Source organism: Polypterus senegalus, chromosome 12 (assembly GCF_016835505.1).
Source record: "Polypterus senegalus isolate Bchr_013 chromosome 12, ASM1683550v1, whole genome shotgun sequence".
Lineage (NCBI taxonomy): Eukaryota > Metazoa > Chordata > Cladistia > Polypteriformes > Polypteridae > Polypterus > Polypterus senegalus.
The window spans coordinates 106,879,866-106,907,135 of record NC_053165.1 but is presented as its reverse complement, the minus strand read 5'-3'; the positions used below and the strand labels follow the sequence as shown (position 1 = coordinate 106,907,135).

The 27,270-nt window shown below is 38.9% G+C and overlaps 1 protein-coding gene across 3 annotated transcripts; it reads right to left on the bottom strand.

Moving 5' to 3' along the window:
- On the bottom strand, positions 1-26,654 carry LOC120541482. 3 transcript variants are annotated; one of them, XM_039773169.1, is made up of 6 exons: positions 26,467-26,654; positions 17,803-17,900; positions 10,182-10,535; positions 9,801-9,869; positions 6,819-6,900; positions 1-843 (listed from the first exon to the last, which is right to left on the bottom strand). In XM_039773169.1, exons 2-6 carry the CDS (start codon positions 17,855-17,857, stop codon positions 822-824), a joined length of 582 nt encoding a protein of 193 aa, XP_039629103.1. In that variant the 5' UTR covers positions 17,858-17,900; positions 26,467-26,654; the 3' UTR covers positions 1-821. The 3 variants fall into 3 exon arrangements, with proteins under 3 accessions (XP_039629103.1, XP_039629101.1, XP_039629100.1); XM_039773167.1 differs by lacking the exon at positions 1-843 and adding an exon at positions 5,802-6,695; XM_039773166.1 differs by lacking the exon at positions 1-843 and adding an exon at positions 5,802-5,904.
- Between the last annotated feature and the right edge of the window lie 616 nt (positions 26,655-27,270).

Sequence of the window (27,270 nt, the reverse complement as noted above, 5' to 3'; positions counted from 1 at the left end):
ACTCCATCTGGCGGCATGGGGGTATTGGCCGGGATGAACTGCCGGCCATATACCACAATAGTTTTCATGTTTATAGGCAGAGAGGTGGGTCTGAAGCTAAGGGCATCCACTGGTATCTGGAAGGTTGCTGGTTCAAGTTCCATTACTGTCAGAAGGGACTACTCCTACTTTGTTGGCCCTTGAACAAGGCTTTTAACCTGAAAATTGCTGCAGGGGCTCTGTACAATGGCTGACCCTGTGCTCTGATCTCAGAAGTTCATGTGAAAAGACAAAATACTCTTTGGGATTAATGAAGCATACCAAATGCCCAAAAATTAACGTATATATTTTGTACTGTTGGTGAAATTTTTTCTTGGAGATGTTAACCTTGGCATATTGGCCTCAGTGGAAGGGTGAAATAGTGGTCCTCATTGACCCTTGAGCTGGGTAACATGACAGTCCAAGAAACAACTATAAATCACACATGGATATCAGAATACTCACTTGGAGTTAGGCTCAGGACTGTGCACAGTGAGAAAATGAGATATTGTCAGATTGTTCTACTGATTATGACTGCTAACAGAAGCTTTGGAAAGCCCCTTTCACTCTGAAGCAGCTGCAATAGAATTTTTATTAACAAATATTACATTTGAAAACAATGTCTGATTCTTATTGATTGTGGAGTGTGCCATACAAAAATCTTTCATGACTAAATATTTGACATCCATGCATGCACATTACAGCTGTGATTAGTTCCTTGCAAAGATTATTTGTTTTCTTTAAAATGAAAAGCAACAGAAGGTATAATCTGTGTGGAGTATTTCAGACAATGTAACTTTTCATTAAACCTGAAAGTAAAATGCCCTAGGAATAACATTGTAAATGATGAAGTTATTAATTTACATTTTTCATACACTGATGATAGACAATAACAAATAATACATATCTTATTCCCTCCTTAGAATTTCTATGCTGTTTTTTTATTCATCAGAGTCACAGAGTAATAGTCAACTGAAAAACAAGACAACACACACATACACTTCAATTAGAGTAGCCCACTGATCAGGCTGTTGGTCTTTGAACAGCAGGAGGGAACTGACATGAACACAGAGAGAACATGAGTACTGCACACATACCACTCTGTCAAAAGTGCTTGTGCAAAACACTTATTTTAAGTACATTTTCAGGTATTATTAGCTCATTTTTCACCACATTTCAAGGACCCCGTTTCATTAAAAAATTACTGAAATATCTTCCATAGTTTCTGTTAAGTCATTTTACCTTTCTCTGCTTAATTGTAAATGTTTTTCTCATAAATTGCTCTAAAGGGTATAGCACCCTAGCAGAGAATGAATCACAATCCCACTTCTAAAGTACAGTTCACGGGGAAACTGCAATGATTTAGCTTCTTTTTTGGATGTTAGGTTTTTATTTATTGTATGCGCAGTATAAGTTTAATTTGAAAGGCAACAGATGACACTGCAGTGTACCCAAAATGACAACCTAGTGTTCCAGGCAAGTTTCTAACAGCTTTTTATGAATAATAAATTAAAAAACTGTAATTAAACATCAACATGATTTACATATCCAATAGGAGGTATAAATATGAAAAGCAAAATGCTTTAAAAATGTATGACCAGTTTATCTTTTGTTTCTAGTGTCATTTGATAAAAGCACATTACTTCACATAACAAAAAATAGCAGAATTTACCAAATTTTTTTGAAAATCCACTATCTGCAACATATTTGAGAGCTGACACACATTACCTAACCATGTTAAATGGGATTGTTACAAAAACTGCCTTACAGCAGAAAGTGACTGTCCTTAGATTAGATGAAGAGTTTCAGCGGCAACTGTACATTATGTATTGAAGCAGTCAGTTCTCTCAGTACAGGAAATATCTGAGTTGTTCTGTATAGTTTTATTACAAATTACTCTGGAAGAAATACATCAGAAAATTGGCAGCTATTAAATCCCTAATGGATTGAAGCCTGCAACTCTGGGATTAATTCAGCCCATTGATCACCAGTTCTTGTGTGCTGCTCTACAGAAAGGCCATTCAAAATCATTTCAGGACTTTTGCCAGGAAATGGGAAAAAAAAATCAAAGAGCTGTTGCCATGAGAATCCGTGTTTATTTTTAGACCTCCTCCATAGCAAAGCTCTCCACCTGCTGCAGCATCTAACCTCAATCCTTGCTGCACACAACAAGCCTTTTCCTGAAGGCACACCTCTGCACACACCTGTCCAGTATAGAGGACCAAAAAGACATCTGCCAAGTGTCAAAAAGAAAGTGAATATGCCCACTCTATATGTTAGTAGTGGAACACGGTCCAAACTGTTTATTAAAGAAAACTGTAAAGCAAGTACTCCTTATTAAAGTAAATGAACCAACATCTTGCACTTGGTAAGGGGGGCTGTGCAGTAAAAAGGGGGGTATACTGGTGGTTGTGTATTTATTTTTCTATCATCATCTTTAAATGTTGATTCTTTGACTTCTAAATTAAAACGGAACTGAAGTAGGGAAAAACAAAATACTAGTAACATTCCAACTGCCTTAGGCACCCAGCCTCTTTACAGAAACTCAACACACCACAGACATATGTTATAATTTTATAACAGTGTAAGATCTTTAAGCCTGTTACAGTGCAGTGACGTATCGTCTCAAATTAAACTGCTGCTGTCTGTTCATGTTACAGAAGATTTTCCTAGCACAGCTTGTTTATCCAGGACAGGGCTGTGAGGATAATGGCCTGAGTGCAGTCCCGGGTACAGAACAGTAGTATTAAAAGTTGCAACGTGTATGCAGATTCAGTCAATCATTTTCCAACCCGCTATATCCTAACAGAGTTACGGGGGTCTGCTGGAGCCAATCCCAGCCAACACAGGGTGCAAGGCAGGAACAAACCCCGGGCAGGGCGCCGCCAACCCACAGCAGGGCACACACACACATCAACACACCAAGCACACAGTAGGGACAATTTAGCATCGCCAATGCACCTAACCTGCATGTCTTTGGACTGTGGGAGGAAACCCACGCAGACACGGGGAGAACATGCAAACTCCACGCAGGGAGGACCCGGGGAGCGAAACCAGGTCTCCTAACTGCGAGGCAGCAGTGTTACCACTGCACCACCGTACCGCTCTTATGCAGATTCATATTTAATATTAATTATCTATGGACCAGTAACGGTGAATACACTTAACTTGAGCATTCATAATTTTCCTACTCTTTCTCTGTACGTTTAGCATTTGTTTGCTTAGAAGTTGATGCTCTTGCTGCTTCCTGAGCAGCTCTTCTTTTCTCCACCCTAGCGGCCCACTTCTTCTCTTCTTTCATCGTCATCTTTTCATGTTAAAACTGATTAAGTCAGTGTTGGTGTTGCAATTACTTAGCATGTTTTCTTTAATTTTTCACTTAAGCTGGCACTTAAGTCTTCAAGCTGCCTCAAGAATGATTTATGATATGAAGAGTTAGGTGAAGTGACGGCAAAGGTGGTAGAGATGAGAACGGCGCCTGTACTCATACGGCGCACGGCCACCCTGCTGGCCGCTGCCGAGAGTTGATTCTACAATAAAATAAAATAAAAATAAAAAAAGGAATAACCTTGGAGGTCAATCATCACCCTGAAAGCGGATAGTAAACTAACAAGCACAATTCTTCTCCTTCCATTGTTCCTTTTCTCACCTACTCCTCAGATTGTTTAAATGAAGATGCAGTAGAGTTGACCTAGCTTTACTCTCAGCAGATATACTATAAGCTAGTATATGAAACCTCTTAGACTGTAATTGCAATACAAATGAACAGCACAAGGTGTAACCAAACTAAGCGTACACTCCTTACATGTATGTCCATAAAATGTCTCCATAGGCCATGAACACCTCAGTACAAGACATAGCTTCCATTCCCTGAGATAACAGGAACCAGACAAAGGATAAGTATTGTTACTGATTTATAGCTTTGATTCCCCGGCTAATATTGCTCGTAACCCCATAGTAAAGGTATAAGTAATGAATACATTAGCATATGTGTTTCTGGGTATTGGTGTTGCTTAAGGTAAAAGTAATAATGTGTCTGTTGGGTAAACCTTTTATGTTTATTTTTTATATAGTTTAACATGTACTATTATAAACTCCTTCTATTAACATCAGAACAGCTGGCTCCTGCACTGCACAGCACTGTGAACTGCCATAATTATCCATACACACAAGCTGAGAGAATGAATTCAAGTATAGCAAAAGCTTATAAACAGGTAAAGAATTACCATTTTAACTGGTTAAAATCTTGCAGATGCATTTAAAAACCATTATCAATAGAAATATATGGACAAGTCTTTGAATAAGAATTACAAAGGAAAAATAATGAATAAAACTGAACCCTAAGTGAAGCTCAGACAGAAACCAAATAAGCTAAGATTCTAATTTCATATTCTTTATTGTCTTTGTCTTTCAATATATACTGTACATATTTCAGTTTTCTACAATGCTTATGTTATGAATAAATTGCATTATTTTCTTTCCTAAAGTGAGCATATTATGATTATTTATTGATTTTGATGTGTTCTTTTGTGTTTATAAGCTTTGTTCATCAATTCTCCCCACAGCAATCACTCCATTTTCCAAGTCACTGAGGCCTCACCTTCTATCATAGTCATTATCATAAACACCAAGGTCTGCCAGTATTTCTACACATGACCTGCATGATATACTGCAATGTTACTTGTTAATTTTCTCCATAATCCCATCTGTGTGGTGGCTCATGCTCTTGTTATACTTTTAATTTGGTTGGTTAGGTAAATGTTTCCACACCTTTGGCCATAGACATAAACACTGTGTTCACTTCTTAAAAATATTCCTGGTATGAGGATCCCTTGACTTGGCAGTCTGAAACAGTATGAAGATGAAGGAGGTCTAGTGACACATTTAGTCAAAGCCAAATTGTTTTTGTGGATTCATGGGGCACCAATAAAAATGACTGTTGACTGGATCCAGTGAATCCACATTATCCACCGGCGGGTTTGACAGGTAGTATTAAGTGAGAAGTGCGATACTTATTTTATAAACAATTATAAGTAAACTAAGTGCTTGAAATGGAGATGGCAGATTAGTTTCCAAATAGTTTTCAGGATATATAATAATGTATAGCTGAATTGAGTTTGTGTGTGTGCGTATGTGTGTATGTTCATTTGGTATGCAAATCCATGCCATTGAATCTATTTCCACCAAATTTTGTACAGATTCTCCATTTGTATAGGGGAAGACTGTAAGCCATGTTTTTTAGTTTAGTTAGTACTTGTAATAAGTTTATATGTTTAATATGTCACTGTGCTCTATACTAAAAACATTTTATAAATCTGCTTCTTCTCACATGTACAGCTAACACAAGACCAGATTTAGCACACAGGGGCTCATCATTTAGAACTGCTAGGCAAGCATTAGAAGACAAGAAAGGGACAACTACAAAAACGGGCATTGTACTATTTCTGTGGGACAGAGTCAGCATGACATTGGATCTTCTTTTCCTTGTTTGGAATGGCATGATTTAATTAAGTAGGGGTCTGCACATGGAGAAAGAGTATAAAACTTTGGAACATTGCCCGGCACACCTTTGAAGCCGACGGACAGATGGGAGATGCTGTTCCAACGCAGAGACAAAAATGGCAGGCTTTACACGAGATCTTGTCATGGCTTCCCGTCTGTTATGCCGCATAAACTGTCATTAAAGAAAGCTAAGTTATTTCTCCTATGTAATTTCTTACCGCCGTATCACTAAGGGAGGGGTACCGGCTTTTTATATTATATCTATATCGTTTCAGGTTATGTAACATGCCGCAATTAAAAAAGAACTTATTGCAACCAGGGTGCTAGCACCCCCTGCTGGATAGAGTACTCCACCTCAGACACTGCAGGGTACAACGGCTGGTACTATTATAAAAGATGAAAAACAAATTGTATTTATTCGATTTTTTCCGCATTAAACTGTAAATGTTCATCACATATACAGTATACAACAGTGTTGTCAGAAAATAATGCAACATATAATGCCATTGGTAGAAAGACTGGCAGAGAAGAAGCACTGGAAAAAAAGTCATTAGCGATTCAATTGTTGACTTCTTATTTCTCAGTTCAAATATAAGTAATCCATTCTCCTTCTGTCCAAAATATTTAAAAAAGTATTCATCTTTAAATGATTCATGCATTTGTATTTGGCAAAGTGTGAATTAAAAATGCCCTTCCTAATCTGTGCTTTTCAAGATAAAATGGAACTAGGAGGGCAGAGGATATGTAGAAGTTAATCTGAAATGAATGCCCTGGATAATCTTTCAACACTGAATCATCTGTTTCTTAGCATCACTTCTGAATGAGGATCTCATTGTGTGTGCAGATTCATACAAATCTGTAAATCCCTGCATTATCTGACCCTGGTATTTATAGCTGCAAATAAGGCCACATGACAGGCAGTTATTTGAGAATGTCTATGACACTCAGTTCTCATTAATTTGTCCAGAGGAAAGAGAGGTAGAGTCACTGTCAGGCGATGGCATGATCTCCGCAAGGTCCAGCCCAGCATACCATTGGATTGTCAAAAACTATCGTAGATGGTGCACTCTGCTGGAATTCCGGTGAACAGACAGAACATGCATTTCAGTCACTGTCCCAATGGCTACATCACACTACTGCTTTCATGGTTGTCTGCTTTTCGCTTCTGCCTGTAGCTTTGATAGTAATGTGCAAAAGCAGAAAGAAAATATACATATATATTTAAACAGAAAGGATAGTTGAAAGTACAATTGCCCTCCAGCATTATTCAACCTTTAATTTTGTCAAAAATGACTTACCATAGCAGCATTGCAGTTATTGTCAATATCACAATGAAGCAGGCCAGAATTATCCAACGATGTCGCAAGAGGACCCATGGGCCTGGAGACAATTGAAAAGATAATTTCACATTTTTGTAATGTAGGATGACTACATTAATTTATAGAACTTGACTTTGTGTTAGAATTACACAACTCTGCACCTTCTTTTAGCATTATTGATCATTCTTATTGCATAGGAAGATGCTTTACAAGAGTAGAATATTCCACAGTTTAAACTATTAGAAGAAAACATTTAGCTTCTTTGCATGATTAGGATTTAATTCAGTTGATTTTTAAATTAAAACACAGTATTTACACCCACAGCATTGGGAGGGTTTGTCTTAGATTGGTTTGGCTCCAATACTCTATTAAGTGAAGCACAGCTGCAAAGAAACTGTATAAAGAACCTTTTAATTTTTCATTTTTCTCTAGTTGGCTGTAGCCAGAGGTGCAAAATAATTAGTGTTCAGTGTGCTAGTGTGGTTTGTAAGCCTGGTTTCTTTTACTTTGTGAATGTTCAGTTTGTATAAAATTACATTCTACGAGCGATGTCCAAAAAGTTTCCGCAATTTTTTTTAACTCTATTTATTAAGAATTTCAAAAAGAAATTGCATCACTTTTCTACATAGTCACCTTCCTTTGCGATTCAATTTTCCCAGAGTCGTACCAACTTTTAAATGTCCAGTTACTACTCCTCCCGCCTTCACCGTTTACAACGAAGACATAAAAGTGTGGAAACTTTTTGAATGTCCCTTGTAGCAATGCAGGTTAATAAACAAATAAAGATTAGCTAAGAAGCAGAAGGGTCTTTTGGTACAATTAAAGAAAACAGGAGACTATAACATTCGAATCATTAACTGAGCATTAAGATGAGACCCAATTCATAAGGCAGAGTTAATATAAAAGGTTGAAGGAGCTTAAGAAGGTTTAAAAAGATGACGTAGTTTCCTTACAAACATGTCAGCTGTTGGTCAGCAGAAAATGTATTCTTAAGGTTAAAGGACATCAATAGAAAATGATGTAACATGGCAGAAAATGTGTTCTTATTTCATTGACAAGTTTTGTAACAAAGTGACACATAATAGCTTAGACTAACTGGTATAGCGTTATGAAATTTGAAGCTTGCCAGAAGTTGAACTGAAGACATCTCGAAATTGTTGTCTTATTGGCTTCTTTCAGCTGTTTGTGTTTATGGGAGTGAAAGCTGAATTTAAAAGCAAATGAAATATATCCTTCCATTAGTATTACCGTAGTATTTTATTTTCTTAACATCATTGTTCTGGATATATTGGTTGTAGTATGGCTGCAAATATAATAGAACACATCCCCAGTGAACAAGTACCCCTTGCTTGATATATGGGCAGCATACAGCATTAAAAGCACCTCTCTCATATTGTGTAGGCTTCCTTTGTGCCACCAAAACAGCTCTAATCCATCGAGGTGTGGAATCCACAAGACCTCTGAAGGTGTCCTGTACTATCTGGCACCAAAATGTTAACAGCAGATCCTTCAAGTCCAGTAAGTTGTGAGGTGGAGCTTCCACGGATCAGACTTGTCTTTCCTGCACATCCCGCAGATGCTTGATCGGATTGTTATCTAGGGTATTTGTAGGCTAAGTCCACACCTTAAGCTCTGTCATATTCTTCAAATCATTCTTGAATAATTTTTGTAGTTGTAGCAGGGCACATTATCTTGCTGAAGGAAGCCACTGCCATCGAGGGTTGCCATTGCCATGAAAGAATGTATGTGGTCTACAGCAATCTTAAGGTAGGGGGTACATTTCAAAGTAACATCCACATGATTGCCAGGATCCAAGGTTTCCCAGCAAAACATTGTCCAGAGCATCAGCCTGTCTCTGCTGGTTTGCCTTCCTCCCACAGTACATCCTGCTACAATCTCTTTCCTAGGTAAATGATGGACACACAACCGGCCGCCAATATGGTCTAAAAAATAACATGACTCATCAGACCAGGCCACCTTCTTCCATTGCTCCATGGTCCATCTCTGATGCTCACATGCCCATTGCAGGTGCTTCAATAGTAGACAATAGTCAGCATGGGCACTCTCATTAGTCTGTGGTTATGCAGCCCCATACATTGAAAGCTGCAATGCACTGTGTTTTCTCATGGCCAGCATTAAGTTTTTCACCAATTTTTGCTACAGGACCTCTTCTGTGAGATCAAACCAGACGGGATTGCTTTCTCTCTCCACAAGTGTCAATACGCCTTGGGAGCTAATGACCCTGTCGTTGGATGACCTTCCTTGGGCCCCTTATGGTAGGTAGCAACCACTGCATACCACTCACAAGACCTACCGTTTTGAAAATACTCTAAACCCAGTTGTCTAGCCATCACATTTTGGGCCTTGTCAAAGTTGCTCAGATCTCTATGCTTGTCCATTTTTCAAGACAAGTAGAACTGTATATCATATGTGGGGGTTTTCTCATAATGGTGAATAAGGATGTTCCGTACAAAAAAAACAAACTATTGCTTTCAAAGTGTTCATAAGTAATTCTTATAAACTCAATAGAAAAGGTATATCTATTTAGAAAACATGATTAACACTGGAATGCATCTTCCAGTTCTCGTCTTTACAGCCCAATACCTTAAATGTAGCTGCATCCATAAATGACAAGTAGCCTAAAGCTGACACCCTAATACTCGCACATTTCCACCATCCATATTACCCTAAGAAGCTTGGGTGACAGAGGAGAGTATCCTTTCATGGTTTATATGACTCCTTTCAGGACATTTTGCTGGATCATGCCCTTGTAATGTCTATTTTTTTGTACTACATCCTATTTTGGCAATCTCTGATCATGGCAAAGTATAAGATGCTACTGTTTTTTATTATTTTTTTTGTTTCTGCTTAAGTTCACTGTACTGCAAGTAAATGAAGAAAGTTACAATACACAGCAAACAAATGCAAATACAAGGAGTGCCTTCTAAATTATTTACGTACCTTCTGGTTTGTAGTTAGACTCCAGGGTTTTCATGTCCTTATCCATTACTGTAGTTCTCCATGACGTCACTAAGATTATTAAAAAAGAATTTAAATGTGAGGAACAAAGGAAAAGAGTAGGACAGTCTCTAAATTTCACATTTGTAAACTTAATTTTAACTCCCTACTTCCAAATTAAATAAATAACACTTTAAACACTGTTTATATGTTTAAGCATAAAAAGTCTGTTAGATTGGTCCATGAACTGCTGCATTTAAATTTCCTTTATTTCTCTACTTATTTTTGTGTTGTTATGTTGTTTTGACTCCACTCTTAATTTAGTGTACCACGTAATGCTAAATGGAGAGCTGCCCAACAATATCAGATTAATCAGTCACTCACTGTCAATTTTAACTGTAGCATTAGCTCCACTTTCGGTTCCATCCTCAAAGGTAACTATGGCTCCATATGTCCCTACATCTGTTTCGTTGAAGTTGAAAAGTGTCAGAGATCCAGTGTTTCTGCTGAGATTAACGCGTTTGTCAAAAGCAGAGTACACATGAATCAAATCTTGATTCCATATATATTGCACAATTTTCAGGGATTGGCTCTTCTCTCTGTACAGCAGCCAAGAAATGCTGTGCCTAGAAACACTGCTGTCAGGATCAAAGTTCACTTGCAGAGTTAAATTCTGACCTGGGACCATAGTTACTGGATCTTGAGGTAGACGAATCCGGGAGTAAACAATGTTTGTCTCTGCAGAAACAAAAATAAACACAAATCAGTAAGGCACCTTATAATATTATACTGAGGATTTCTGACAAATCACAAAAAATCTGACTTCTCATATTGTAACGTGGATAGCACAGTCGATGCTAGATTTGAATTCCATGGCTGGTCATTGTCATTGTGTTACTCCACATACTCCAGTTTTTCTCCCACACCCCACAGATATGCACATTTGGTTAAATGGCAATTCTGAATTGGTTCTGTGTGAATGTAAATGTGAGAGAGGGTGTGAGTAGGCCTAGCAATGCAAAGAGTGTCAAAGCCTATCCAAGCAGCATCAGGCCAAAACCCACCAAGGATAGGGCATCAGTCCATCTTAAGGGGCACTTGTAGATGAAACCAGTGCAGAATCAGCCATGAATGTAACATATACATCTTTGAGATTTTGGAGCAAAACAAGAATAAAATCAGTACAGACATAGTGAGAACTTGCAAATGGCATATAGTCAGCCACTGCACTGGGAGTCAGATCCAGTCTCCTGAAGATTTGAAGTACCACCATGCCTATTATTATTATTATTACTCTTCTTTCAAAACTAAAACACAGCAAAAAAATATCGACAAGTAACAGTTTTGAATGAACTATATTGCATGACATAGTGTGGAACTTGCAGACTTTCTGTGCCATTACCTGTTAGGCTAGGTACAATGGCCACATGGATGATGTCTCAATGACACACATTAGTTATGCATTGTGAAAAGTGTAATAAAGCAGATCATTTCATAAGTAAATTTCAGTGCAAGTTCAGTCTTTGTTTAAAGAGAAGCAGGCAATAAGGCCTGTTCTGTGAGTCAAATGCAGATGCAGTTGGACAGGAGACATCATTTTTGAAGTCTGGCTTGGTATGTTAAGTAGTTACATACACTGAAATACACTTGAGGTTGTTGTTTGCCAAGATAATACTGTTATAGTTGTTTATACCTGAAACAAATCAATTTATGTAATGTTGCACTTTAGATCAATGAAAGATAGAACACAATTTAAGCTAGACTCTTCTTTATCATTGCCAGAGTATAACGAGACTTCTACATGGAAGTCAAATGTGTTGCCTTTAAGATGAATTTTGAAAATCAATGGTCACAATATACTGATTTTTGAAAGTCACTGTGATGCCTAGCAGGATAAGGATTTTACCAATGCTTTCCCTGTGAAGTGTCACTGAGTCACACTGATCTGATAATTCTAATACTGTATCTCACAATATCCGACTTGTTGGTACACAGGTCCAGCTAGTTATTCACCTTTTGAATTATGATATCTGCATTACATGTTTTTATTTGGATTATATCTTTTAATCCCAGTGTCTGAGTTATATGTTTATGCAATACTTATAGTACTTGCATACTGTAGATTGCCAATCATACATTATCCAACCCGCTATATCCTAACTACAGGGTCACGGGAGTCTGCTGGAGCCAATCCCAGCCAACACAGGGCACAAAGCAGGAAACAAACCCTGCAAACACACACACACACCAAGCACACACTAGGGACAATTTAGAATCGCCAATGCACCTAACCTGCATGTCTTTGGACTGTGGGAGGAAACCGGAGTATCTGGAGGAAACCCACGCAGACACGGGGAGAACATGCAAACTCCACGCAAGAAAGTGAACCTGGGTCATCTAACTGCGAGGCAGCAGAGCTACCCACTGCGCCACCGTGCTGCACCATACTTGTAGATATGCACTGCTGTATTTATTGTGAAAATTCATTTTTTCTTACCTACTATCTGTTGACTATTAGTACATTAATTGCATTGTCTTGTGTTAAATCTGCGTATACTGGTGGCTGGATGAACATGCAGAGTGGCTTTTTCATTGTATAGTGAGCCTGACTGTTTACTGTGTATATGACACTAAATTCTTATATCGTCTCTAAAAGTATTCAGACACATTTACTTTCCACACACTTTAATGTTTTGTAAATGTTATTTTAAATGGTCAAATTTGCCATTTTTGCCTATCGATCTACACTCAACAATCTACACAAAACACATATAAGAACATTTCAATACTGTCAGAAGGAAGGACCCTCAGTCTATGATATATGCACGTTTAACTGGGACACGATACACGTGAAATTCAGGGCTAATACTAAAAGTGCCAGAGAGCTGGCTGAATCATAGCTATCAAACAAAACACCATTAACAGATATTTGGACATGAACCCAGCATATGCAGGCTTAAGAAGAAGGACACCTAAATAATAAAAGAGACTTTATGACCAACACCCTCCCAACCCCACCTTATTATTGACTCTTCCTCATTTACTATATATTGCCTTTAATTCCTGTTGTCTAATCATTTCCCTCTGATGATGACTCCTGGTAAGGGCTGGAAGGTTAGGAATTAAAAACTATTTTAAGATACGTGACTCATTTTCTTCCTTTGAGGGTTTTTTTTATTTTTTATTTTATTGATTTTATTGTAGGTTTTTAACTACTCAATAATCTGTACAAAGTGAAACATATGTTTTCAGAAATGTTTGCACAAGTATTAAAAATCAAAAACTGACATCACTCATTTGTATGAGTGACAAGACCCTTTACTGCGGCACTCCAATTTGTGCTTATTTGCGTCCTTGAGATGTGTCAAGAACTTGATTGGAGTCCATCTGTGGTAAACTGGATTGATTGCATATTGGTTAGAAAGGCACACACCTGAATATTGTAAGAACAAAAACCAAGCCATGAAGTCTAAGGAACGCTCTGTAGACTTCCACAATAAAATTGTTGTGAGGCATACATCAGGTTAAATATATAAAATCATTTATAAAGCACTGAGTGTTCCCATAAGCACTGTGTCCTCAATAATTGTGAGATGGAAGAAGTTTCTAACCACCAGAACTCTTTCTAGAGCTGGACATTCAGCTACACTGAGTAACTGGGCAAGAAGGCCTTTGATCAGGGAAGTGACTAAGAATTCATTGGTCACTTTAACAGATCTTCAGTAGTCCTCTGCTGAGATGAGAGAACTTGTTGAAAAGACAACCATCTCAGCCGTACTCCATTAATCAGACAAAAGCCACTCTTAAGTTAAAGGCATGATAATACAAATTCCCTTCTCTGATAACACAAATATTTAACTCTTTGGGCAGAACTCCAAGCACTATGTGTGCTGAAGACGAGGCACTGCTCATCGCCTACCTAAGACCATTCCTATAGTAAAGTATGGTGATTGCAGTATCACACTATTGGGGTGCTTCTCGTCACAGGGGCAGAGAGCCTGGTCAGAATTGAGGAAAGGAAGAATGCCACCAAATACAGAGAGGTCCTTGATGAAAACCTGCTCCAGAGTGCATGTAACCTCAGACTGGGGTGGCGGTTCACCTTTCAGTAGACAAGACAATGCTGGAGTGGCCTTTGGACAAGTCTCTGACTGTCCTTGAGTGGTCCAGCCAAGAATATAAGAACATAAGAAATTTAACAAACTAGTAGTAACCATTTAGTCCCTCAAGCTTGTTTGTTTAATTAATAGCTAAAGTATAATCCAAATACTCAGCCCAGACTTAAATTTAATAAAACCTATGTGGAGAGACCTGAAAATGGCAGTTTACAGATACTTCCTATTCAATCTAATGGAGCTTGAGAGGACCTGCCAAGAAGAATGGGATAAACTGCCCAAATCCAGGTATGCAAACCGTGTAGAGACTTACCGAAGAAGATTCAAAGCTGTAATTGTTGCCAAAGGGGCTTCTACAAAGTACTGATATAAGTGTCTGAAAACTAACGTGAATAAAAGATTTGATTTTGGTTTTAACACATTTGCAAAACTTTAAGAATTTGCATTGTCAAGATGAATATCCTACGCTTCTTTTTCTATTTCAAAACATTCCAATATACATCAATAAATCATTTTCTAAGGAATTAGATTCAAACATAACCTCATTTATTTGGAATTCAAACCATCCATGTATTAAAAGGGCAATCCTACAAAGGCCTAAGGCAGAAGGTGGCATGGCTCTGCCTAACTTTCTATTTTATTACTGGGCGGCAAACATACAAACTATAAAATCATGGACATGGACACAAATAGATGAACAGATACAGGCTCGTCCATAATAGAAATAAAATCCTGCAGTACTTCTTTATATTCCTTGATTTGTACCACAATAAGAACAAATCATCTCCGATATACTAACAACCCAATTGTGCTTCACTCACTCAGAATATGGAACCAATGTAGGAAGTATTTTAAGACAGAGAAGCTTTAATCTGTGGCACCTCTGCACGAGAACCACCTTTTTCCACCCTCTCAAACATATGCAGTTTTTAATGTCTGGAAAACATTTGGGATTAAATCACTTAGAGATCTGTACATAGACAACATCTTTGCATCCTACAAACAATTACACTAAATTTTCCAGCAACACATTTCTTGCACTACTTTCAAATTAGAAATTTTGTTAAACAAAAATCTGCCAGATTTCCCTCAACTCCCACCTACCTCTATTCCAGAAAAAATACTGATCAGTCTTGAGGACTCAGATAGCATCTCCAAAATATATAAAAACATTTTACAGTCCCTCTCTTTCAAAGATCTGAGAGTACAGTGGAAAACGATCTCTCACTGAATATCTCAGAAAAGGAGTGGAAGGCAGCTATGCACAGAATTAACTTGAGCTCCATACAATTATTTAACTTAGAATTATATATCGAGTGAACCTGTCTCGTTTAAAATTGTCCAAAATGTTTCCAGTACAAGATCCAACCAGCGAACATTGCAATCAAGTTCCAGTCTCACCGGGTCACATGTTTTGGGCCTGCACCAAATTAACATCATTTTGGACCAAAATCTTTAAATGCCTATCAGGCAGCCTTGGAGTCCCAATACATCCTAATCCATTAACAGCTGTGTTTGGTGGGCTAACAGATGGGCTTAAAGTGGAGAAGGACAAACAAATGTGATTGCCTTTACTACACTATTGGCACGTAGACTTGTCTTGCTCAACTGAAAGTATGCTAACTCTCCTATTCTAGTCATTGGGTAACTGATGTTTTATACTATTTGAAATTGGAAAAACTCAAACTCTCATTTAGAGGATCTGTACAAAACTTTTTCACAACCTGGAAGGATCTAATCAATAACATATTAGAATAATCATTTAAAAATTGAAGAAGCGGATTCTCTCCCCTCTTTTTAATCCTATTTATTTTTATTAATTTACCTATTAACTTATTTTTACTAGTTTAAAGTTTTACTCTGTGGGCCTAGCTGTCTTTCTCATGGGTGGGTGCTGATTTGTTTCGAACCTAGTTTTGTTAAACTTGACTTGCTTGTATGGAATGTTATTTGATTTTAATAAAATGTTACAAAAAAAGTTTGCAAAACTTTCTGAAAACATGCTTTCATTTTGTCCTTATGGGTTATTGAGTGTAGATTAATGGAGAAAATGGCAAATGTATCCGTTTGAAATTAAAACAACAACATAATAAAGTGTGCAGAAAGTGGGGCGCTCTGAATTCTTTCTGAATCCACTGTATTATAATCTGTGGCTAGGTGCAGGAATGACAGGTCATGAAAATAATAGTTCGGGTGCCAACCAGGTCTTCCTATTTAATATAATACAAAAATTAAAAAAAAAAAAATCTTGTGGCATTTAGGTGTCTTGCCCTAGCTTTCAAATAAACAACAAGGCTCTGCTTTAGCCACAGGTTCAAGGTCTGTTTGTTTGGGAGCCCCGTCCGGGGGGTCACTCTTGCCAAAAAGATGCCTCCTTCTGGGCAGCTAGAGTTCTTATAACTGGAGAACCAAAGGGGTCAGGGCTTAGTGCCTTCACCAGTGGTTTCTAAGTTCTGCAGGGAGAGAAGGAGAAAAGAATGTTAGCGACAGCAATGCCTCTCATCTTGGCAGTTTAGTAATACCTCGATTGAGCACGTGAGGAGACTCTCTGATGTGCATGAGTGACAAAGCCATTGTGATGGAGAGGCTGTATACCAAACCACGCTGGCTTCACCCAACAAGAAGTCTCTCAGAAGTCCCACCTCTGTCTTAGTTGTTTTATTACAGCACCTTTCTAAAGCTCTGTCCCTGTGTCTCCACCTTACTTTGAATCATTTTCTTTCCACTTTACTTTCACTTAATGGAAATATTGTATAAATAATCTTTTCTTATTGAGCCATATCATAATTTTACTTAAAGGTCACAGGAAAGAAAAATGATGTGTCCAGCTCCAAGCATAACATAAATTTGCGATTTTAACAGCAAATTATTGCAGGCCAATACTTTTTAATATGGACTGTGACGGATGGCTGGGGCCCATGCCTGGCCGGGACACCCCTTCACCACATCTGCCAGGGGGACAAGGGTGGGAAGCCCAGTATCTCCCCCTGGATGCTAGATGACAGCCTCCCTGGGTTGCAGCGGTGCCTCAGACTCCCCCAGGGCTTCATGAGGGTTGGAGTTCTGTGCAGCTCTGTGGGTTTCCGCAGGTGCTGCCAGGGGGTGCTGCAACAGGAGCAGCTGGTCCCTTTTGGGCACTGGTTTTGCCTTACCCGGAACTGCAGCCGGATGTCGGCAATCAACCACCTGGAGCACTTCCGGGTACCCAATAAAAGGGAGCCAGTGACCACCACTCGGCGGCCAGAGTCGGGAGGTGGAGGACAAAGCTTGCGGAGGAGGAGTGGTGGTGGAAGAAAAAGTGATTCTGTGGTAGTGCTTAAGTACTGTACTTGGGACTGTGTTGTACCTGTGGGGATTACGGGGAAGATGTGCCCCACAGGTGAAGAAAATAAATGTTTCTTTATTTTATACATATACCTCCCGTGTTCAATCTGTGTCGGTCGGGCGCTATATAGCACCTTTCTTACAGGACTAAAATGGAAGAATTAGAGTGGAGTCTTTTCACCTTTGTATGTTGTGCTCGAGGTGGGACTCAGATATGTATAAAAATTCAAAATCATTATGTCTGTGGTGTAAACCATTTAACGATGCAATAGCTGTGCTATCATTTGTATTTTAAGTGATTCTATTTTTAATTCATCATGTCCACAGACTCACTTACTGACACACACAAAGACACCATTGCAAAAAAGTGGATAAATTGTACTTAAGGATGCCTAAAACAAGAAAATCGATTGAAAACCTGAGCTCTAAATTTCGACCCTTTCACAAAAGTGTTTAATTTAGACAATGGAACAGAATATGAAAGTAAAGTAAAATGAAGTGAAAATGAGCATTAGTAATACATTAATATTAAATGGCTCTTTCAAGTTCATTGCAGGAATACTTACCTAGACAACACAAGATGATAAAAGCCCAGGAAAAATGAAACAGGGTGGCCACCATTGTTGACCCAGTCCCCTAAAATCTGTGTCCCGCTGTTATTCTTCTGCAACATCAAAAGACATACAATAAGATACTGGGATGAATGGATGGCCCATTTAAATAAGTATTGTCAAATGTGTAGTGTTTTATGTAGTGAATGTAAAATGGAAATACTATTATACAAGAGGGGTGGTAAGTGGACAGTGCTGTAGCCTCACAGATCCAGATCCTGTGGTTCAATCCTTTTCCCAGTTGGTGTCAAGTGTGAAGTTTGCAGGTCCACCTCATGTGGTGTAAATATAGGAATTCTCCTCCTGGGGGATACTTTTTCCTTTCCATATCCATAAATACATTTAAAATCATTTGTTAACATATCTGGTGATTCTAAATTGACTCTGTCCTGTGTCAGTGTGTGCATGTGTGGGCCCTGTGATGGATTGGTTTCCTCCTCAGGTCTCCTTCCTGCCTTGAATCCATTACTACCAGGATAGATTCTGGACCACATGTTGTCCAGGCAGGCTCAGCTGGCAGGTCATCAGCTCCTAAAATACTCTCTGATGAGCTCATGTTGGCAGCATTCGCTGGTCTAACATTAACAGTGCTGGATTAACTGCTCATTTTGAGTTCTTTTGCAAAGCCAAAGACTTCTTTTCTTTTTGACATTACTTGAATGGCATAAAGAAAGAAGACACTAATGAATGTCCAACTTTGAAGGTGTCATGTTTGCCAAGAACATTTGACTAAGATTGACTTGTAAGTTTGTGTGATTTTCATGTAAAAATATTTTTAAAAGTTTGTGCCAGCAAGGCTGGCATGTTAAGTAATGCCACCTGAGGCAAGGTACATTTGTGATGCTCAATCCAATATATCTTTATTGTGAGATGAGATGATGCACTTAATTCATTCACATATAGTGATGAGCAAAACAGGCCAATTTCGATTTGTCTACTTTTGTGAAACTGACACTATATTTTGTTTCCCTGGCGATTTCACAACTGAGATACAGTACATGAAACTCAATAAAAAATGATTTCTGCAGATTTTATTTTTTTGGGATGGAAAACAAGGAGTATTGCTCCCTAAAATCTTATCCACACTTCCATGCTTATTTGTCTTCTTTTCTACAGCTGCACAGTGCACATAATCTGTTGCACACCAGTAAAATAAGTTTCATTGAGGCCTCTTGTTCACACCACTTCTCAGGGGTGCAGTGTATTTTTTTTTTAATGGGACGTGCTGCACTTTCACTACATGAAGACACAATAAAATCACCCTCATCTCACTACGCAGGAAAAGCCATTACCTAACAATTCCCCTTTTCAGTTTCCTGAGTCCTTCAGGAGGGACTGAGGATACGCACTCCCCAAGCACCATGGAGCTGCTGTGAGTTTCTTTTCAGCCTCTAATACATCTTTAGGATTACGCCGGCCAAGAACTTGTCTAGCAACTCAACAAAATATCTACACATGACAGGAAGTGAGTCTGGTGATTATTTTTTTCACTACAGATCTTTATTTAAATACTAAATGACAGGCAGACATATGTGGAATCAGTGCATGCAGATGCTTCCAGACAGAGCTAAACACTCTTTTACTTGTGTCAGTGACTTGAATTTCACTGAGCACCGTATACTGTTCATTTCCCTAATGTTTTTCCGAACATAAGAAATTTGACAAATGAGAGGAGACCTTTTAGTATATCAACCTCATTTGATTTGTTAATAGCTAAGTTGTCCCAATAACAGGTTGTCAAGGTTTCTGCTTCAAACAGCATGTCTTGGTAGTTTGCTCCAGATCCCCACAACTCTTTGTGTAAAGAAGGGCTTCCTGGCTTCAGCAGAATTTTAAACACCTGGATTAGGTCCCCACGCAGTCTCCTCTGCTTGAGACTAGACAGGTTTAATTCTCTGAGTCTGTCACAGTACGAGATGTCCTTATGTCCTGGGAATTACTTAGTTGCTCTCCTCCACACAGCTTCAAGTTCTGCTGTCTTTCTTGCAGCATGGTGACCAGTACTGCACACAATACATCAGTCTCATTAGTGTGTTATACATAATAAGCATAATGTCCCTTGATTTACATTCAACAGCTTTAATGATATATACAGTAAGCTAATATTTTATTTGCCTTTTTAACTGCTTCTAACGTTAGGTTAGATATTTTTAGAGGTTGATTCCTGTATAACAATGTCTTCCATCTTGTATTTACAATTGACATACGTTTTGCCCACAGGTAGTACTTTTCTATGTTAAAGTGAAATATCGAATTTCATTGTGAATTCAACTTTGCACAACTGTTTCACTCCTCACTACCAATATAAAATATATGCTATATTGTGATACAGGCTTCACGATATAGTGCATCTTTGCCAAAATTATCAAAATAATACATAAATAATCTATATTATTTTTGGAAAAATGTAAACGTTTAGTTTAAAACAATTGAAACTGCAAAACAGGCATTAGAAACAATAAAAATGTATCAATTGTTTAATTAAAAATATATATATATTTCAATTAGTTTTGTGATTCAAAAATTAAACTTTGTTTTGCTTATCCTATAATGTTTCCCTATATTGGCACCTTCAAATGGCCCTGCAAACTAAAGGACATCTGTCCTTTTGTTAACTAAACTAAACTAAACTCTAACATCTTAATAACATTCCAAAATTTTTACAAAATGATGTACACAATATGATATGTGAAAATCAGGAAAATGAATGCTAGTATCATGCACTGATATGTATTACCTTTGAAAAGCATGTGAATCATTTCAATTCTAAGAAGATAGATAGATAGATAGATAGATAGATAGATAGATAGATAGATAGATAGATAGATAGTCCTGAAGAACACTATATAATAGATAGATAGATAGATAGATAGATAGATAGATAGATAGATAGATAGATAGATAGATAGATAGATAGATAGATAGATAGATAGATAGATAGATAGATAGATAGATTATTAATCCCAAGGGAAATTCACATAATCCAGCAGCAGTATACTGATACAAAGAAACAATATTAAATTAAATAGTAATGAAAAATGAAAAAATTAAAATAAAATTAATGTTAGCATTTACTCCCCCGGGTGGAATTGAAGAGTCGCATAGTGTGGGGGAGGAACGATCTCCTCAGTCTGTCAGTGGAGCAGGACAGTGACAAAAGTCTGTCACTGAAGCTACTCCTCTGCCTGGAGATGACACTGTTCAGTGGATTATTCATGATTGACAGGAGTTTGCTTAATGCCCGTCGCTCTGCCACAGATGTTAAACTGTCCAACTTTACTCCTACAATAGAGCCTGCCTTCTTAACAAGTTTGTCCAGGCGTGAGGCGTCTTTCATCTTTATGCTGCCACCCCAGCACACCACCGCGTAGAAGAGGGCGTTCGCCACAACCATCTGGTAGAACATCTGCAGCATCTTACTGCAGATGTTGAAGGATGCCAACCTTCTCAGAAAGTATAGTCTGCTTTGACCTTTCTTACATAGAGCATCAGTATTGGCAGTCCAGTCCAATTTGTCATCCAGCTGCACTCCCAGATATTTAAGGTCTGCACCCTCTGCACACAGTCACCTCTGATGATCACAGGGTCCATGAGGGGCCTGGGCCTCCTAAAATCCACCACCAGCTCCTTGGTCTTGCTGGTGTTAAGGTGTAAGTGGTTTGAGTCGCACCATTTAACAAAGTCTTTGATTAACTTTCTGTACTCCTCCTCCTGCCCACACCTGATGCAGCCCACAATAGCAGTGTCATCAGCGAACTTTTGCACGTGGCAGGACTCTGAGTCATATTGGAAGTCTGATGTATATAGATTGAACAGAATGAGAAAGTACAGTCCCCTGCGGCGCCCCTATATTGCTGAACACAATGTCAGACCTGCAGTTCCCAAGACGCACATATTGAGGTCTGTCTGTAAGATAGTCCACAATCCATGCCACCAGGTGTGAGTCTACTCCCATCTCAGTCAGCTTGTCTCTAAGGAGCAGAGGTTGGATGGTGTTGAAGGCGCTAGAGAAGTCCAAAAACATAATTCTTACAGCACCACTGCCTCTGTCCAGGTGGGAGAGGGATCGGTGTAGCATATAGATGATGGCATCCTCCGCTCCCACCTTCTCCTGGTATGCGAACTGCAGAGGGTCGAGGGCGGCGGACCTGTGGCCTCAGGTGGTGAAGCAGCAGCCGCTCCATGGTCTTCATCAGATGTGACGTCAGAGCAACAGGCCGGAAGTCATTCAGCTCACTAGGACGTGATACCTTTGGGACAGGGGTGATACAAGATGTTTTCCAAAGCCTTGGGACTCTCCCCTGTTCCAGGCTCAGGTTGAAGATGCGCTGTAGAGGACTCCCCAGTTCCAACACACATGCCTTCAGCAGTCGTGGCGATACACCATCTGGACCCGCTGCTTTGCTGGCACGAGTCTTTTCAGCTCTCTGCTCACATGGGCTGCTGTAATTGTGGGTGGGGATGTCTCACCTATGCTGGTATCAGCAGAAGGATGGTTGGAGGATGCAGTACTCCGAGGTGAGAGTGGGTTAGGGTGATCAAACCTATTAAAGAAGTTGTTCATTTGGTTTGCTCTTTCCATGTCTGTCTCGATGGCGGCACCCCCTTCGAGCTGCAGCCAGTGATAATCTTCATCCCATCCCACACTTCCTTCATGCTGTTGTTCTGCAACTTCTGCTCCAGCTTTCTCCTGTACTGCTCTTTCGCCACCCTGAGCTGGACTTTGAGTTCCTTCTGCACGCTTGAGCTCATGCTGATCACCACCTTGTAAAGCCCTTTTCTTCTGGTTCAAAAGGCCCTTGATGTCACTTGTAACCCATGGCTTGTTGTTAGCATAGCAGCGTACTGTTCTTACTGGAACTACAATGTCCATACAGAAGTTGATGTAATCAGTTGTGCATTCAATGTTCTCACTATGTGACCCAAGCAATATATCCCAGTCTGTAGTTCCAAAGCAGTCTCTCAGAGCCTGCTCTGCCTCAGGGGACCACTTCCTGAATGAGCGTGTAGTTGTAGGTAGCGCCCTCACTCTTGGTTTGTATTGAGGCTGAAGCAGAACCAGGTTATGATCTGCTTTCCCAAGCGCAGGCAGCGGGTGGCGCTGTATCGTCTTTAACGCTTGCATACAGTAGGTCGATAGTCCTGTTTCCCCGAGTGTTACAATCCACATACTGGGAGAAGGCAGGTAATGTTTTGTCCAGCGTCACATGGTTAAAGTCTCCAGCGATTAGCACAAGTGCCTCAGGGTGCTGCGTTTGTAACTTAGCAACTAAGAAATGGATGATGTCACTCGCCATCTCGCGTTCGCTTGAGGAGGGATGTAAACAATAACAACAATCACGTGTCCAAACTCTCTGGGTAAGTAATAGGGGCGCAGACTCACGGCCAACAGTTCGATGTCCCTGCAGCAATTGGAGATTTTAACGCGTTTACATGTCCTGAGTTGCACCACTTTGTATTGACATAGAGAGCGAGTCCTCCTCCTTTCTTCTTTCAGCAGGTACTTGCGCTCTGTCCGCTCTAACTGTGCTAAACCGGGTAGCTCCACGTTAGCATCTGGGATGGTAGTTGTTAGCCACGTTTCACTAAAACACAGCAAGCTGCATTCTCTGTAGGTTCTGACATTTTTCACCAGCACAGCCAGTTCGTTGGTGTGAACTGTATTATGTGAAATTTAAGTCCTTTAGAATCAAAATATTATAAAAGGAAATCCTGGGACAAGACTTTCTCAGAGATAATTTCAACTCCCGCAAAAGATAATTTCAGGTCCTGCAAGATGAGACTTTTTGCCAAGAGATTCTGACAACTCACACCCTCGTCTCAAACATTTACAGCTATGCCCATGGTACACTCACTTCTCATTCATGTGAATGCTATTGTCAGACACAGTTCCTGCGCTCTCAGCTCCAAGCAGGGACGGAAATAAAAGACAAAGAGTAGAAGACAAAGTAGAATGTCATAAAGAGGTTCAACAACGATGGCGCGATACACATGCAGAGCTGGTTAGAGATTATGAAAATACTAAAATTCAAAAGTCTCAAAAACCTGATAGTAAAGATCACATTAGCGGTAACAAATGGAAATTATTACTCAGTGAAATAATGGAACAGCAACAAGAGATTGAATATATGGACATACAGTGGTGCTTGAAAGTTTGTGAACCCTTTAGAATTTTCAATATTTCTGTATAAATATGACCTAAAACATCATCAGATTTTCACTCAAGACCTAAAAGTAGATAAAGAAAAACCAGTTAAGCAAATGAGACAAAAATATTATACTTGGTCATTTATTTATTAAGAAAAATGATTGAATATTACATATTTGTGAGTGGCAAAAGTATGTGAACCTTTGCTTTCAGTATCTGGTGTGATCCCCCCCCCCTTTGCAGCAATAACTGCAACTAAATGTTTCCGGTAACTTTTGATCATTCCTGCACATCGGTTTGGAGGAATTTTAGCCCAATCCTCCGTACACAACAGCTTCAACTCTGGGATGTTGGTGGGTTTCCTCACATTAACTGCTCTCTTCAGGTTCTTGCACAACATTTCAATTGGATTAAGGTCAGGACTTTGACTTGGCCATTCCAAAACATTAACTTTATTCTTCTTTAGCCATTCTTTGGCTCCATTTGTACACAATCTGTCTGACTGTGGATTGGTGGAGTCCAAACTCTTTAGAAATGGTTTTGTAACCATTTCCAGCCTGATGAGCATTCACAACTCTTTTTCTGAGGTCCTCAGAAATCTCCTTTGTTCGTGCCATGATACACTTCCACAAACATGTGTTGTGAAGAGCAGACTTTGATAGATCCTGTTCTTTAAATAACACAGGGTGCCCACTCACACCTGATTGTCATCCCATTGATTGAAAACACCTGACTCGAATTTCACCTTCAAACTAACTGATCATCCTAGAGGTTCACATACTTTTGCCACTCACAAATATGGAATATTCGATCATTTTCCTTAATAAATAAATGACCAAGTATAATATTTTGTCTCATTTGTTTAACTGGTTTCTCTTTATCTACCTTTAGGACTTGAGTGAAAATCTGATGATGTTTTAGGTCATATTTATACAGAAAATTCTAAAGGGTTCACAAACTTTCAAGCACAACTGTAGGTGATATGATAGGAGTGTGTAGATACTGTTTGGCTTTAAACTTTAAGTCATAGACTTGTAGATTGTCTAATTGATGTTGCCGTCAGGGAAAAGTAGTGTTTCTTCCCAATGAAGAGGAGTAACAACAACAACAACAACAACAACATTTATTTATATAGCATATTTTCATACAAACAGTAGCTCAAAGAGTATCCGCGTGAATTAAAATATTTGTTGTTTGGTGAATTTGAAATCCACATACGCGAGCGGCAGAATTGTGAAGTGGCTGGCGTGTAGTGCAGGCTGGGGGTTGGCGAACGAAGTGAGCAGGGGGCAAACAACAACAACAACATTTATTTATATAGCACATTTTCATACAAACAGTAGCTCAAAGTGCTTTACATAATAAAGAATAGAAAAATAAAAGACACAATAAGAAAATAAAATAAGTCAACATTAATTAACATAGAATAAGAGTAAGGTCCAATGGCCAGGGGACAGAAAAACAAAAAACCCCAGACGGCTGGAGAAAAAAATAAAATCTGTAGGGATTCCAGACCATGAGACCGCCCAGTCCCCTCTGGGCATTCTACCTAACATAAATGAAACAGTGCTTTTGGATTTAGGGTTTTCACGGAAGGACTTGATGATGATGGTCATGTAGACTTCTGCCTTTTAATCCATCCATCATTGTTGGAGCATCATGATGCTTTGAGTAGCTGGAGGTGGCGCAAGCCAAAGCCCCCTAGACTCACAAATTTTAAAGGTAGTATAAGAAAGGGAACCAGATGTTTATATCATTTGTAAGGTTCATAATTAACTCTCATTTTTGTATATTATTTCTTCAGAATGTTAAAATAAATACTGTTGTTTGAAACTAACAGCCTTACCAAAGTGCTTCCTCATCACCACCCCCAACACGCCAGCCCTGTGTGCCAATGTATGAAATGTGTTACCGTTGCACTAACTTGAAAACCAACACATTTTTTTCACTTCTGAAATTGTCATGTTGCATACAATGAAAACTTATGATCAATACTTCATTTGTAATAATAAATTTAAATTCTAAAAAATGGCCATTCAAATTATAGCCCACATATGGGCTGCATACACAAAATGCATCACTAGTATTTAAGAATATAAGGAAAAGTCAATATACTGTATGCATGGTTCATGTGTCTACTTAAAAAGTAGTTAATCCTTAATTTTAAAAAAAGAATTATATATATTGCTTTTTGAATGTTTCTAAGTATACAGTATTTATGAAATCGTTTAGCTTTTAAACTATTGTGTCAGTGTACTTTTTCTCTATTTAGAAGCAACTGAGAACAGAAATGTAATATTTTTTTTGTCTAAACATGCAATTGAGTCTTATTAAGTCCACTTACAGCTAGAGGCTCAGTGCCTCATACAAAAATAACATGAATAAAAGGAAATGCATTACTAAATAAAAATCTTAAACCTTAGTCCTTTTCATTTGCACCTATTCTCAATTTGCACAAAAACAGGTCGTACCTTAAGGCTGGTGGTCAGTCTGCCATTACTGCTAGAGGAGACTTTGATGACTTCAGCTTCACGATAAAAGTTGTTAGGATCTTGCTATGCCGTCACAAGAAACCATTCTGAAGAAAAATTGAAACATTAGGATTTGTTAGACCTCCCATGAAGAGCTTGTGTAGGTCATCAGACGTCAAGAGCAAACATCGCTAATATGCAGAAGAAATATAAAGCAACGGGAGTTAATGACAGTCAGGGAGTTGTATTGTATCTGGGTGTAAGTCAGGCTCTGTATTGTTTAAAAGAATGACGTCCCCTGAAATTTTCTGTCCTAGGAGACTGTCTAGTTCATCCAAATGGTAGGCCCAGCCCTGATTACAACATTTAAACATAATATTATTTTGCTTCTCAGGGGTACATTATGATAGTGTATACTTTATGATGACATACGCTTTGAAAAATGTTACATAAAATGAACAGTCAGCCTTATTAGAGTTCAGTCAGTGCGGCTGTGGCTTTTCCTGCTAGACATAGTAAATGTGTTCTGATATACTTAATCATATTAAGGCAGGCTCCATTGTAGGATTAAAGTTGGACAGTTTAACATCTGTGGCAGAGCGACGGGCATTAAGCAAACTCCTGTCAATCATGAAGAATCCACTGCATCCACTGAACAGTGTCATCTCCAGACAGAGGAGTAGCTTCAGTGACAGACTTTTGTCACTGTTCTGCTCCACTGACAGACTAAGGAGATCGTTCCTCCCCCACACTATGCGACTCTTCAATTCCACCCGGGGGAGTAAATGCTAACATTAATTTTAT